Genomic DNA, 12,895 nt, shown 5'->3' on the forward strand with positions numbered 1-12,895 from the left:
CAAAGGAAGAAAAGCCTGAATTACCTGGTATTTTGACTCGGGTTTCTGGGTCGCTCAGGGTCCACACATTCACCAACATGTCCATGCCACCAGTAGCAAAGTGCTCATTATCAGGGGACCAGGCAACACAAACAATTTTTGCATGGTGGCCATAGAATATGTTATGCTCCTATTCAGAAAGCAAAATAAATACATAGAAGAAAAATACGTAACTTTTCAAGTCACTTTTAATCCCCCAATCAAATCAATTAATTATTATTCTAATTATTGTTCAGCCATTTATGGACTATGATGTTCTAATTACATCAAAGCTATAAGAGAAATGAAATCTGATGTGTCTAGCTGAATAACAATACAATTATTAAGTTTGATAACTAAATTTAAATGGATGTCCACACGTTTTTTAAAAAAGGGACAATAAGTTCCAACAGTAAGCTTTAATTTTATCTTTTTAACCTATTAATACTTTGATTAGGCATGAATTCCAGTGGGGGATTGGCAACTTGAGATGTGTCTCTGTGAGCTCCGCGGCTGACCCAGCACCACAGACTTTTTTGGCCTCAGGCAGGATTTCCTAGAGCCCAGAAGTGTTCTCTGGATTAAGGAGAACCCCAGGAATTACCCCATTTGTCCTCTGGAAGGCTGGAAGCAGCCAGAAGACTGAAAAACAGTGTTTTGTGATCGATCGGTAAGCTAGCAGCTGGGAGGCAGGGATTGCCATCATTTCCTAAGCCACGTTGAAGCCTTAAACGGACTCAAAATCTGCCCACCCCGTTTCTAAAACACCAATTTTTTTTCTTTTTTAATTATTATTAAGGAGAGGCTCTTTGTGACAAAGAAATGCGGAATCTCTTGATGGTTTTCATTACTTTTGGAAGCTATTAATTTGTTAATTTGGCTTCCCCACCCCTAAATACATATTTTTTCTCTTTTTTCTTTTTTGTATTGTTGAATTTAAAGACTTTTGCCTCTTTACTGTTATTTTTTTCAAAGTTTGAAGGATTACAAAAGAATTACCCACTTCATTGAATTTGCCGAGCTGAGCTTTGATCTATCTGCTTTCCAATGAGAAACGGCCTCGTTCACCTTTATTTTTCCACCCCTGCTGATTAACACTTTCTTCCTGAAAGACAGCCTTTTGTCTAATATCCTGAGGCGCTAGTGGGCACCACAATGTTCCACGGAGGACTATGGAAGATTTTAAAGATATTTTTAAGGAGCTGTACCTCAAGGTTACTTATGCTTTGGACCATCTCTTAGAAAGTTATTTGGAAAATAAGGTCCCAGTCTCAAAAAAAAAAAAAAAAAAAAGAGCAGTAATGTCCCAAAGCCAAAAAGTGAAGAATATTCACCTCTGGAATGTTAATTTTGAAGAAGGAAAAGCTTTGGGTGTAAAAGGAATGGAAATGGCTGCATTCTTGGAACATTAAGGTCGAAGACAAGATTTAAGCCTCAAGGGATGGAAGGGCCTTGAAAATGAGTTGGACTTTACAAGGCAGGTTGAGGATTGCAAGGAGAAAGCCGGGTGTGTAACACTGAGATATATGAATGCCTTGGTTTACGCTGAAGTGGGTTAACTGTTTAATTGTGCTTATTAGGATGGTCTTTTTTACAGTAGACAGATGTTTTTGCTTTGGGGTAATGAATTTATCTTGGGTAAAAGGATATTAATAAGGTTATTGTTTAAATATGTAACGGTGGAGATATAACGTTTAACTATATAAATGCTTTGGTTAGGAGTAAAATTGTAATGAGGAAGGATAGTATTTGATTATCTGTCTATTAAGGGGGGAACTTTTTTTATGTTATAAAAATGTTTTTTTTTAATATATCCATTTCAAGGGGAAAATAGTGTTTTAGAGGAAATGTTATACTGAGAATGGAAATGTTCTACAGAAGTAATGCTCATTCCAATTTGAACTGGAGTAAGAGATTGATATTGGCTTATTTATATCTTTGTTGTAGAAGGTCGGAAGTTAATATGTACGTATCATGTAGTATGTAGTAGTCGTTTTTTGTACTTTCAAGCTTCTTAGTTCCTTTTTTCTCTTGTAGTATACTTTATTTCATTTCTTGTAGTTTTTATGTATTTGTTGAAAAACTTAATAAAGCTTTATTAAAAAACAATACTTTGACTACGCAACACGGGTCTTCCAAAATGCATCTTAATTACCAAAACTATAGGCTGGCAGCTTCTGTGCTACTAACAAGCCTGCTTGTGAGGAACAGGCCATAAACCCGCCAGATGCCACTGCAAGCTGGTTAGGACTCGGGATCTACTGCCTGTGGCAGAACTGCCACAGCGCTTTCTGTTTAAGACATGGAAGTAAAAGCTCAGCTGGAGACAATAGGCGTGGTTCTTACCCCGTAACCGTCAGCGACGCTGAACACAGTGACCACCTTGCCTGCGTCTGTCACAGCCAGGAAGGCTCCATCAGGAGAATATGCCAGGTCAGTCACCGGGCCTTTGGCTTGCAGGACCTTCTCCTCACTTTTTAAAGACAGTCCCTGGATTGCATACAAATACACTTGCCCATCCTGGAGAGAAAAACACAGCAAGGACCAAAAGAAAGTTCACCAAAGAAAACTGTGCGAGCTTTCAAATCTAATCTGCATGATGCCCAAAGTGACATAATTCTGCCTCTCTTTTTTAAGGTATTAAAAAAGAGAGGCAGAATTATGTCACTTTGGGCAGAAAATGATGCAATGCAGCTTGTAAAGATCAGCTGTAACTGTATGGAAAAAGCAGGGGTATTCATGGGAGCCCCAATTCAAAATTAAGAACTAAGGTGTTAAGATAATGTGAAATTCCACTACTTACAAAAAAGATTTTATTACACTGCTGTAGGTATATCAAATGCTTGAGAATTAAAAAATAATGACTTCATGAGAAATTAATATCCTTACTGTTCCTCCAACTGCTGCCACACCACCTCCAGGGTGAACTGCCACTGCTTCCGGTTCAAAGTCAGGGTTATTAATTGCAAAACACTTCTTCTTATCCTTCATCAAAACGATCTATAATTGAAGAAAAGTATGCATGAGCTTTTGCCCAGAGCGCAGTGTTCCAATCTGTGATTTCTGCAACAGGCATTTTCTACTCTCTGAGTCCAAAGCAAGTGCCGCTGCCCATTTCCTTCACATATTCATTGCAGTGATGATTTCTTTCCCTGCTCTGTTATTAATTTGTGGGGAGAAACCCCCCTCGGTCACCACTGCTGCATTCTAACAACGTCCCCTGACCTGGTTACTGAATTAACCTACTTTCTGAGTTTACACAATTGCAATGGAACTTCAACTGCCCAGAGGGGTTGGATTTATAAAATATACTAAAGGGACAAGACCACCTCCCCAAACTAACCAGGATTAAAATAACTAAATAAATGGGTGCATTGTGATGCATTTTTCTGATACTCACTTCTCCAATGCATATGACCACTGCATATCCTCCAGGTCCAACTGCCACACATTTTGGTTGAACATCCATTTTTATAACATCTTGGTCACTAAAAAGAAAAAAAACACGAGTTCGCCCAACTGAAGAAGCAAAAGCAGGTACATACCATGAAGGACTCACGCTGCTTACAAAAGCAACTTTGGCACAGGTTTGCAAAGGTCACAGTAGATATATTTTACAGGCTCATAGCCCACTCTAGTCACTACTGACTCTGAGTCAGTACAACAATACTTGCTCTGTAATTTGAATTAAAACAAAAGTAAATACAACCCACCAATCACAACTATTTAACCACAATAGAAAATCATATAAAAGAGTTGTGATCCACCCCCTGTAATTAGAATTATTTCCATTAGTAGATGGACAAACATCTTATTCAACCTCCCAGGGTTTGTTCTGAACATCAAATCTTTATAGATTTTTTAAATGTCAAAAGAAAAGAGACCATTCAAATGCCTGGGGGATGCTTTTCCAAAGGAGGGGGGTAGCAATAGAAAGCTCATGCTTCTGTGACCTCTTGAGCAAGGGGATGGACCTTCTCAGCCAGGCAGATGCTACTGGGGTCCCACAAACATCCAGATCCTGAAAAATGCATGGTTTTAAAGGTGGCAACTAGCACCAGGAAGCCAAGAAGCCACATGACTACTTATAGTTTCCAAATGTTCTTCAAGAACAGCCCCACAAAGAATGCGCTACAGCAGCTCAGTTGAGAGGCATGAGTGACTATGAGTCAAATCTCCTATTCCAAAAGAGGATGCAGGTGGTACACTAGATGGAGATGTGCAGTGGCTTTCCTAGCCACAGCTGCCACCTGCTTGTTGAGCAGGAGCTGTGGATCCAGGAGGATCCCTAAGTTACATGCCAGTTTGGCATGAAGAAACATGACCCTAGACAGAACTAAAGATGAAATCTTTCTGGAATTGAATGAGCATCAACCCGTTCCTCCCTATCCAGACTCAAGCCACCTCCAGGTACCTGGACAGCACTTCAGTGCCATCATCTGCTCAGCCCAGGGCTGAGATGTATTATTTGGTATCCTACCTTGATGTTCTCACCTAGTGGTTTCATGTGGGTGCTGAACAAGAGGGGGAAGATCATCAAGCCCTGCAACACTCCACAATTGAGGATTCTAGAACCTGATCTCTCTATCACAACCAGCTGGAACCACCTCTTCAAGAAAGAGGAGAAACACTGCAGGTCTAGAAGGATACCATGACCAGTGATATCAAAAGCCTGAGAGAGATCAAGCAACACCAGAAATCTTGCACTCCCCAGTCCCAGTCTCTCCAGAGGTCACTGTCATCTCCATGCTGTGTCTTGATGTGAAACTCAACTGAAATGGGTCCAGATAATCCATTTTCTCCATGATCCTTTTCTGCTGCAGCCCCACCACTTTCTCAACTGTCTCCCAAAAAGGAAAGATTGAAGTCTGGTTGATAAATGTCCAGCATGTCTGGGTCCTGTGATGGCTTTTTAAGGAGTCAACAAATCATTGCCTCCTTTAAGGAGGATAGTTTGTTTTTCCATCTGTTCAATCATGTCCGATTCCCAGAGACTGCCTGGACAAGTTCCTGCAGTTTCCCTGGCAAGGTTTTTCAGAAGGGGCTTGCCATTGCCTACTTCCTAGGGCTGAGAGGGAGGGACTGGCCCAAGGTCACTCAGTTGGCTTTGTGCCTAGAACTCACGGTCTCTGGTTTCTAGCTTGATGCCTTAACCACAACACCGAATTGGCTCTCTAAGGAGGACAGTAGTTATTCAAGGATGCATTTACCACCATCCTAAGTCAGGCCCCTGTCACTTCCCTGGCTTTCATCAACCAGGAAGGGCAGGGATCCAGATTGCACTTGGCAGAACCAAGGCTGTAGAGAATCCTGGCCACTTCCCTCAGGATTCACACAATCAAACTAGACAAGATATAACCAAGCTGTGTTATTTTTCACCAGTTCTGGAATATGAAAACTGGCTTCAGAATCAATTTATTTTAGCACAACAAGGAGAATGCAGTTTTTCTCCATTCTTTTACCCTTAGAATTTTCTTTTTCAATATTATTTCATTTCACCTTCAAAATCGTACTTAAATTTGGATAAACACAATTGTTCGTGTGTTATGGCTATGCACCTAACGTGGTAACAAGGATGCTACTGAAACACTGATCAAAGTATGTCACAAAAAATATTATTGTTGCTTGTGAGAACTGCTTATCAGATACAGATCTTGATATACAGTACCACTCTAAATTGCCTAAAAAAGTTAAACAGAGTCATTTTAATGGTATGATAACAGCAAATAACTGTGATGAAACTTTGAAACACAAATACCCGTACTCCTTTTTGTTAAGACTGGTATAGCGCACAGTATCATCCATACTACAGCTGACCAACTGCTCCACGTCATCCACAGCCATTTGGGAAACCAGGTTTGTGTGTCCTTTCCCTCCAAATTCATCATTTTCCCCTGTGTCAGAATCCCAATAATGTGCAAAAAATATTAAGGAAATTCTTTTCAGGATGAGGAGGAAAGGAGAATCCAACACCTAATCCGTATAACAATTAAGCTATGTCAACAGTCCTGCTACATACATTTAGATAGCAAACAAAAAAGGCCCAAACTAAATGATATTTGATTATTCTCCCAAGGTTTTTAAGAAACCAACCCCAATATTAGCACTGCAAACCCCAGCGGAACTTTCATAAATTCAAATTACCTATAAAGAAACGTGTGGAAAATACTTCAGTTGCTATGGAAATGTGCTTGGGTCTTGCTGAAAATATCTTTGGATAACGGAAGAGAAAATCACTTGTAGTTTGAGAAGCTAGAAATGCTGCATTTGTATGTAGGAGTTTCTATGCTAATGAGTTTATCTAACTCAAACAGAATAACTTCACATTTTACTGAATGTTTGTTATTGTTGTTAGTTGCCGTCGAGTCGTTTACAACTCATGGCGACCCTGCGTATAACAGAATGAAATGCCAGTCTCAAAAGAGGGTTGGACAACCATAAGGCGTTCATGCAGCGGTTCAAATAAGCATGATATTCTATTATATCCTGTTTGCTAATAAAGTTTCAGTGGCAGCAAAGACGACAGAAACAGTGATGCAAAAATAGCTATTTGGCCGCTTCAGGTTAGCACTAATAACTGTTGGTCACTTAAAGGATATTAATATGTCCATCATGGCTTCCAGAATATATATAGGATTTCCCCCCATTTTTATGCACCGTAAGACACTGTATTGATTTACTGTGACCCTGCAAGAAAGCAGATATAATTACTACAAAATGCCACAATTATCTTTTTAAAAAAACAAAGCAGTTTGCTTAAACTTCTTCACATTAAAAAACAGAGGCTTAGATCCAGTGGAGCAGGATTAGCTCCCAGTTTCCCAACAAAACTTTACCCTGGCTCTGTCTTAGAAAATTCAGCTACTTTAGTGGTAGCCGAAGAGAAGTTTAGGGAGCCACGCAAAGACTGTCTGCAAAGGAGGAATCCGGTCCCCGTCTTCCTTATGCCTTAGTTTACTCTATTGAAAAAAATAAGGTAATTGTACCTTAATATACACCAAAGACTTTCTTTCTGCCATTGTAACCTAAGACTTTAAAGAGTCCCTAAGCTTCCCTCAACCCCTACACTTCTTACAAAGAACCCCTTTTCAGAAATTTCAGATCAAAACGCTGTGCTGGCAAGTGCAGGAGCAAGGCTGGTTTTAAAATTCGCAACAGCCGTCAGGGTTATGGAGTGAGTTACGGAGTCGCCCAGGATTACGTGTCCTCCTCGGAGGAGCCTGCAGCCCAAGTGGGGGAAGGCAGACTATTCAGCTCACTCCCTACAGAGCACGGGAAACCCGGCTGAGGACACGGATGGCGCTCAGAGAGGGGCTGGCCTGTCTCATGGATGCAGCTGGAGAAAGGGCAGCGTGGCCCATCCTGCAAAGACAAGGCAGGACAAAAATGCAAAGTGACTCTACTCTGAGCGGCTCAGACAGCTCCGTCCTCTCTCGCTGAGGCAGGCCCAGGCACGCTGAAGCACAACTGCCTTCACAGTCCCTCCAACAGGAAAGGGCAGCCAGGCCTCCTCTCAGTGGCCTGCTCCCCGCCTGGGCTTCAGGCCTTCTGCTTTGGCGCTCGCCTCGCCCACCACCCACCTTTCCCATCAAGGCAGGAGCCAGTCCAGATGGAGGATTCTGGAGGGAGGCCGATGGGGCAGCCTTGGCAAGTGAGGGAATGGGTGCTGGAAGCTATGTGAGGAAAGGGGTTCTGGAAATGGATTTGGAGTAAGAAAAGTTGGGATAAAGTAGGTGTTCGAGGCTGGAATACTAGGAAAAGCCAGAGACTGAAGGACGAGCATGAGCTCTGGGTGCCTGAGGATCGTGGGACAAGGAAGTAAAACTCCAGGCAAGGAATACCCTGGACTATGTGGATGAAGGGCTGGAGAGCTTTTTCTGCTCTCTACTGCATTTCCTTTTACTTTCCAGGCAAACCTACAGCCCTGTGGCCTCCATTCCAAGTACCAGCCACCTCCAACCCATTAGCTTTTGGAGACCAGGCCAAGGAGAACAAGAAAGGTACCGCTATTTAACAAGTACAGGTCAAAAGCCCTTGACACATAGAACTGATCACACTCTCTGGATCCTGAAAGGGTCAGTATGTAGGCATGTGACACCATATTCAGATCAACTTGGCCCAATGCAAGATTTTTCTTTTAATGTTCTGATTTACCCTAATGTAAACCAAACAGAAGTTGAAAACTAGAAATGGCTGCCTTAATTATTCCACAAACCTTTATGATGCGAAGGGGTTTATTTGGATTGTTCTCATCCAGATAGTTGATATAGCCAGAAAGGGACAGAGTCAATAAATGGCCTTTTTGCCACAAACAGCCCAACTGCTGATCTAGAACATCTGATCCCATTTTAAATGTAGTTACAACACTCTGGGCACCAACATCCCAGATCTTAGCTGTTTTGTCCCCAGATGCAGAAAGTAGACGATGGCCATCTGGACTCCAACTAACCTGTAAAAAGAAGAGAAGAGATAATTTAGCTAATGAAAGCCTTGATGGACCACTCTTCAAATAAATAACTTATCAATAGGATAAATAGAAGAATTTATTTAATAAATATATAATTCCCATCTTGACGGATCAATATGGGCCAGATGCTTGGCCGCTTTAAAGGCACCTGAGATCCTTTCCTATTTGATGGAATCCATGGCAGAAAGTTAGGATTCTAACCTAGCAGTTTGAAAACACGCCAATGTGAGTAGATTAACAGGTACTGCTTCGGCGGGCAGGTAACGGCATTCCGTGTAGTCAGGCCGGCCACATGACCACGGAAGTGTCTACGGACAAACGCCGGCTCTTTGGCTTTGAAACGGAGATGAGCACCGCCCCCTAGAGTCGGACACGACTGGACTTAATGTCAAGGGAAACCTTTACCTTTACCTTATGGCAGAAGGTAAACCCACCACCTTTCTTTATCAAAAGCCTAAGAATAGTTTTAAGTAGGCACTACCGGAGTATATCAAACATCTACTGAAGAATTGGAGTATCCGATAAAGTTCCATCAATGGCTGCATGTTCTTAAAAATGTTAAAATGGTATCAATGGATTTGAGATTAAAGTTGATGCATCAAAAAGTTGTATTGAGAGTGTACAGGACTCTCCCACAAATGTATTTGAAAGAATGGACATCAGATTTTCTCTGCTGGAGATATAAAAAGTCTGAGGGTTCACTGACCCATATAATATGGTTTTGTGAGTTTCTGACACTGTTCTGAAATACTATTTATATAAGTAGATTTATGGGGAAATCTTTAAATCTTTTAATGTTAATGTGATACTGAATTATATATCAAAGATCTGGAATCTTTCTATGAGGAATTATGGTTGTATTGTGCAGGTGTGCTTAAAGAATACTGAGAAATTAGAAAACTGATATTATTCCAGATATTAAGGATTGGCTTTTGGAAATTTACAACATATCCATCCTGGAGAATATTTTCTACTAATCAGAGGATGAAGCAATATGTTCTTCTTTGGCATAGATGATATGATAATTTGCAATAATACTTTTATCTGATTGTAACATAGTACCATGGTATTTTTTGTAAACTATATAAATATAGACTATACATTTAATAAATATACAAATATATACAATATATTTGCATATATATTAATATACAATATATTTAATACAATATATGGTTTTTTATTTTTTCCTTATTTTTCTTCTTTCTCAATTAACATTTTAATTTTTTTGGATTATTTGTATCATTGATGTTATTGATACTATATATATATATATACACACACACACTGTATATACTGTATATTATGGCATTATATAATATATATATTAATATATATTGATACATATTGATATATTATTGATACATATTGATCTTATATAAATGTGCTTTTATTTGTGATCTTTTAAAATAAAGAATAAATTTAAATTTAAACAAAGGCTCTCTGGTCAGACTGGCATTTCCAGGCATCCCAGGCCACATTTCCATCCTGTTTTCATCCTTGGAAGCAGATCATTGTTTTGTGTTTTGCTGAGCAGAGAAGGGCTATTTATTACCTGACTGCCCAACACCGTCTTCCACAACTAAGGCGATCATTTTGGCAGGTACTGAGAGAGATCTGGTGACCGTCCTCATGGAGAGGAGAGTGGATATGAAAAGTTATGAAAAGCCTGCGTGTTTCAGATTAGTTGTGGCTGAGAAGGGACATCTTGGCTGCAAGGGAAGACGGTGGATGTAACTATTGTTCATTTACTAAACGCTGATAAGACACATCCAGACAAAACAATGTCCATGGAACGTCATACAACTGATGTACGCTTAGAAATCTGGAAGAAGCCAAGGAAGCCCAGCCGGCTCTCTAGCACAGGAGGTACCGACTGTGCCGCAGGACCATCTTCTGATACAAGCCTGGTCAAATGGGACTTGCTTTCAAAAGTCTGGGAGACCGAAACAGCCTCTTCCTGTGAAACCAGTTCTTGTAAGAACTTGTGTGGCCATCAAAGGACAGAAGAACTCTGGGGAAGGTAGGAGGAGAACAGAAGGAAAGAGGGAGTCAGGGTGAAGGAGTGGAACACGGGTCTTTCCAAGTGAAACGAGAAGACTGTATGACAAAGCGTTTGGGGAAGAGAACCCAGGAGTGAGTCTCCCCGACACAGGTCGAGAGCGAGGTTGAGGGGCAAGTGGAGATTGTGGCTTGTTGACGCAGTTGTCAGACTGGCAGTCAAATACGTTGGCAAGTGGAACACTTCAGGAAGGTGTTGTGTGACATGGGGTTGGGGGTAGGAATTGTTACTCTTAAGGAGGAAAGAGTGGAATCAAAGCTCAAGGGTAAAAAACTTTGAAAAAAATCTACTGTAGTAAAGATCAGAGGGAGCTATTAGAGGCAACAGGGCTAAGCCACCCTTAAGGAGACCTGGTTTTCTAAGATTCCCTGCTTCTCGCTCCCTGACATCCTATTGCGAACCAGGTTACCTTGTCCTCAGAGGCCCTACACCCCAGCTGCTGTACCTAATGCCAGGCATGCACATTGTAAAGCTCTTGTGATTTAATCATGGATGAGAGAGCTGATGTGGATCTGGACCTGAGGCCCGGATGAATGAAGTTGTGAGACACACCGACTTGGGTTTGGTATTGGCATCAGCCATGAGCCCAGGGTATAGAAAGCAGTGTGGCCATTGCTATGCCGGAGGCTCTGGTCAGGGGGACCAGAGGCAGAGATCCACTACAGAAACATAAAAGGAAAAGTAGAAAAAAGAAATATGAAATAAAAGGTAAAGTGAAAGGTAACAAAAAAGAAAGAAAAAAGAAAGATATCTAAAGAAGCAACTTCTGATCTTCTTTACAGCAGTTACAAACATATCGAACCATCTCCCCCCTCCCAAATTATGTATCATGGTTCCTTTCTTCCCATAAACAAACCTTGTTAATCAATAAATTCTGAAATCACCCATTCATTTTTATCCATTTTCAGCAAAAAAATCCATAAAGAGTTTGTAGTCTCTTATAAAAGTAATTGTTGTTCCCTCTTTGGTTCACTACTGAAGACTATCTAGATCTCTCTGAATCCTCTCTTTCACTTTTGAAGTGTTAGCCACTCCTCCTGTTTGGGGTCATCTGCAAATTTAATGATCTTCCCGTCAACCCTATCATGGAGGTCACTATGGTAAAATGCCGAATACTTGGCTCAACTTGACAATAATCCCAATTTACAAGAAAGGAGGGTTTGATCAGCCCAGTAATTTTCGTCCAATCAGTCTCTTATCTGTCTTGGGCAAGCTTTATGCTAAATATCTTGAACGCTGTCTACTAGATTGGATGTATACAAATGACGTAATTGGTCCTGAACAGATAGGCTTCTGTGCTACTCTGTCACTCTTCTAATAATAAACAAGTGTAATCTGATTCCATTCTGGTACAAGTGAAGCCTATTTCTTTTTTTACAAGTCCAGTTTCTCTGGACACATTTCCCAGAGCCTAACAAGCGCTTTCCATGGATAGAGAAATATTCTCTAATAAAAAGTTACTTTATCTCAAAAATGAAGAATTCATCTCAAAAGGACCTCTACTTTGCCTGAAAAGAAGAGAGAATGCCTCTTCTGAGATGGCTCATATTACCTTTGGCCTTCATAAATACTTGTGTTTTTAAATAGATTTTGAAGTGTCTATCTCCCACAGGAAGTTCTATTATCCGTTCAGATGGTTAAAACAGATGTAGCCCTAAAATTGGAACCAAAGTTCCAGCAGAACTTTATTAAAAGTTTTATGAAAGGGCTGTCCTGGGCTGGATTTTGTTCAGCCTTTTGCTAAAATCCAGACGTTTCCAATACTCTGTTGTAACATTTCTCCGTGCCTGACTTGGGATGTGTTGAGTTCTGGCACAGCTGCCCAAGCACACCGTGACGATGCTGTTGTGGCTACTGCAAAGTAAGGTGCCATTTGTGCAGCGATAATGAATCACTTAAATTGACCTGAGGTAAATCCATCTCTCCCTCCCTCTGTGTCCGTGTGTGTGCATATAAATAGAAATCCATACAACCCAACTGGAATATACTTACTGCGTAAATGCCCCCATCATGCGCTTTATTTCCACCAAGAGCACCAACTTTTTCTCCAGTTTTGCCATCATAAATAATAATCTATTCAGAAGTTTAAAAAGAGACTTAGGATCTTAGATTTTAGACTTAGACTCGGATCTTAGAAGAGTTAAATTATGGATTACATTAAAGGAAACCACTAATATTTCAAGGAGAGTTGAAAAATTTTAAATGGCAACCAGTATTTTCCAACCATGTGCTTTTGATACTGGAAAACGCTTTCAATATAAATTAATGAGCGAAGAATCTATACCTTTGTAACGCAAATGGTAAGAAGCATGCAGGCCTTGCTAAAAATAGAAAGAATCCCTTTTCCA

General features: G+C 40.6%; 1 protein-coding gene across 1 annotated transcript in view; it reads right to left on the reverse strand.

Annotated features, from left to right (window-relative positions):
- The window catches only part of WDR1 (WD repeat domain 1), a 34,753-nt gene that overhangs the window by 2,379 nt on the left and 19,479 nt on the right, over positions 1–12,895 (reverse strand). The window contains exons 7-14 of the mRNA XM_063309619.1: positions 12,540–12,620; positions 8,234–8,467; positions 6,616–6,705; positions 5,777–5,931; positions 3,419–3,506; positions 2,908–3,018; positions 2,365–2,538; positions 25–169 (exon numbers count right to left, since the gene is read on the reverse strand). Coding sequence (XP_063165689.1) covers positions 25–169; positions 2,365–2,538; positions 2,908–3,018; positions 3,419–3,506; positions 5,777–5,931; positions 6,616–6,705; positions 8,234–8,467; positions 12,540–12,620 — 1,078 coding nt within the window. The remainder of the gene's footprint in view (positions 1–24; positions 170–2,364; positions 2,539–2,907; positions 3,019–3,418; positions 3,507–5,776; positions 5,932–6,615; positions 6,706–8,233; positions 8,468–12,539; positions 12,621–12,895) is intronic.

Source organism: Candoia aspera, chromosome 8 (genome assembly GCF_035149785.1).
Source record: "Candoia aspera isolate rCanAsp1 chromosome 8, rCanAsp1.hap2, whole genome shotgun sequence".
NCBI classification, from domain to species: Eukaryota; Metazoa; Chordata; class Lepidosauria; order Squamata; family Boidae; genus Candoia; species Candoia aspera.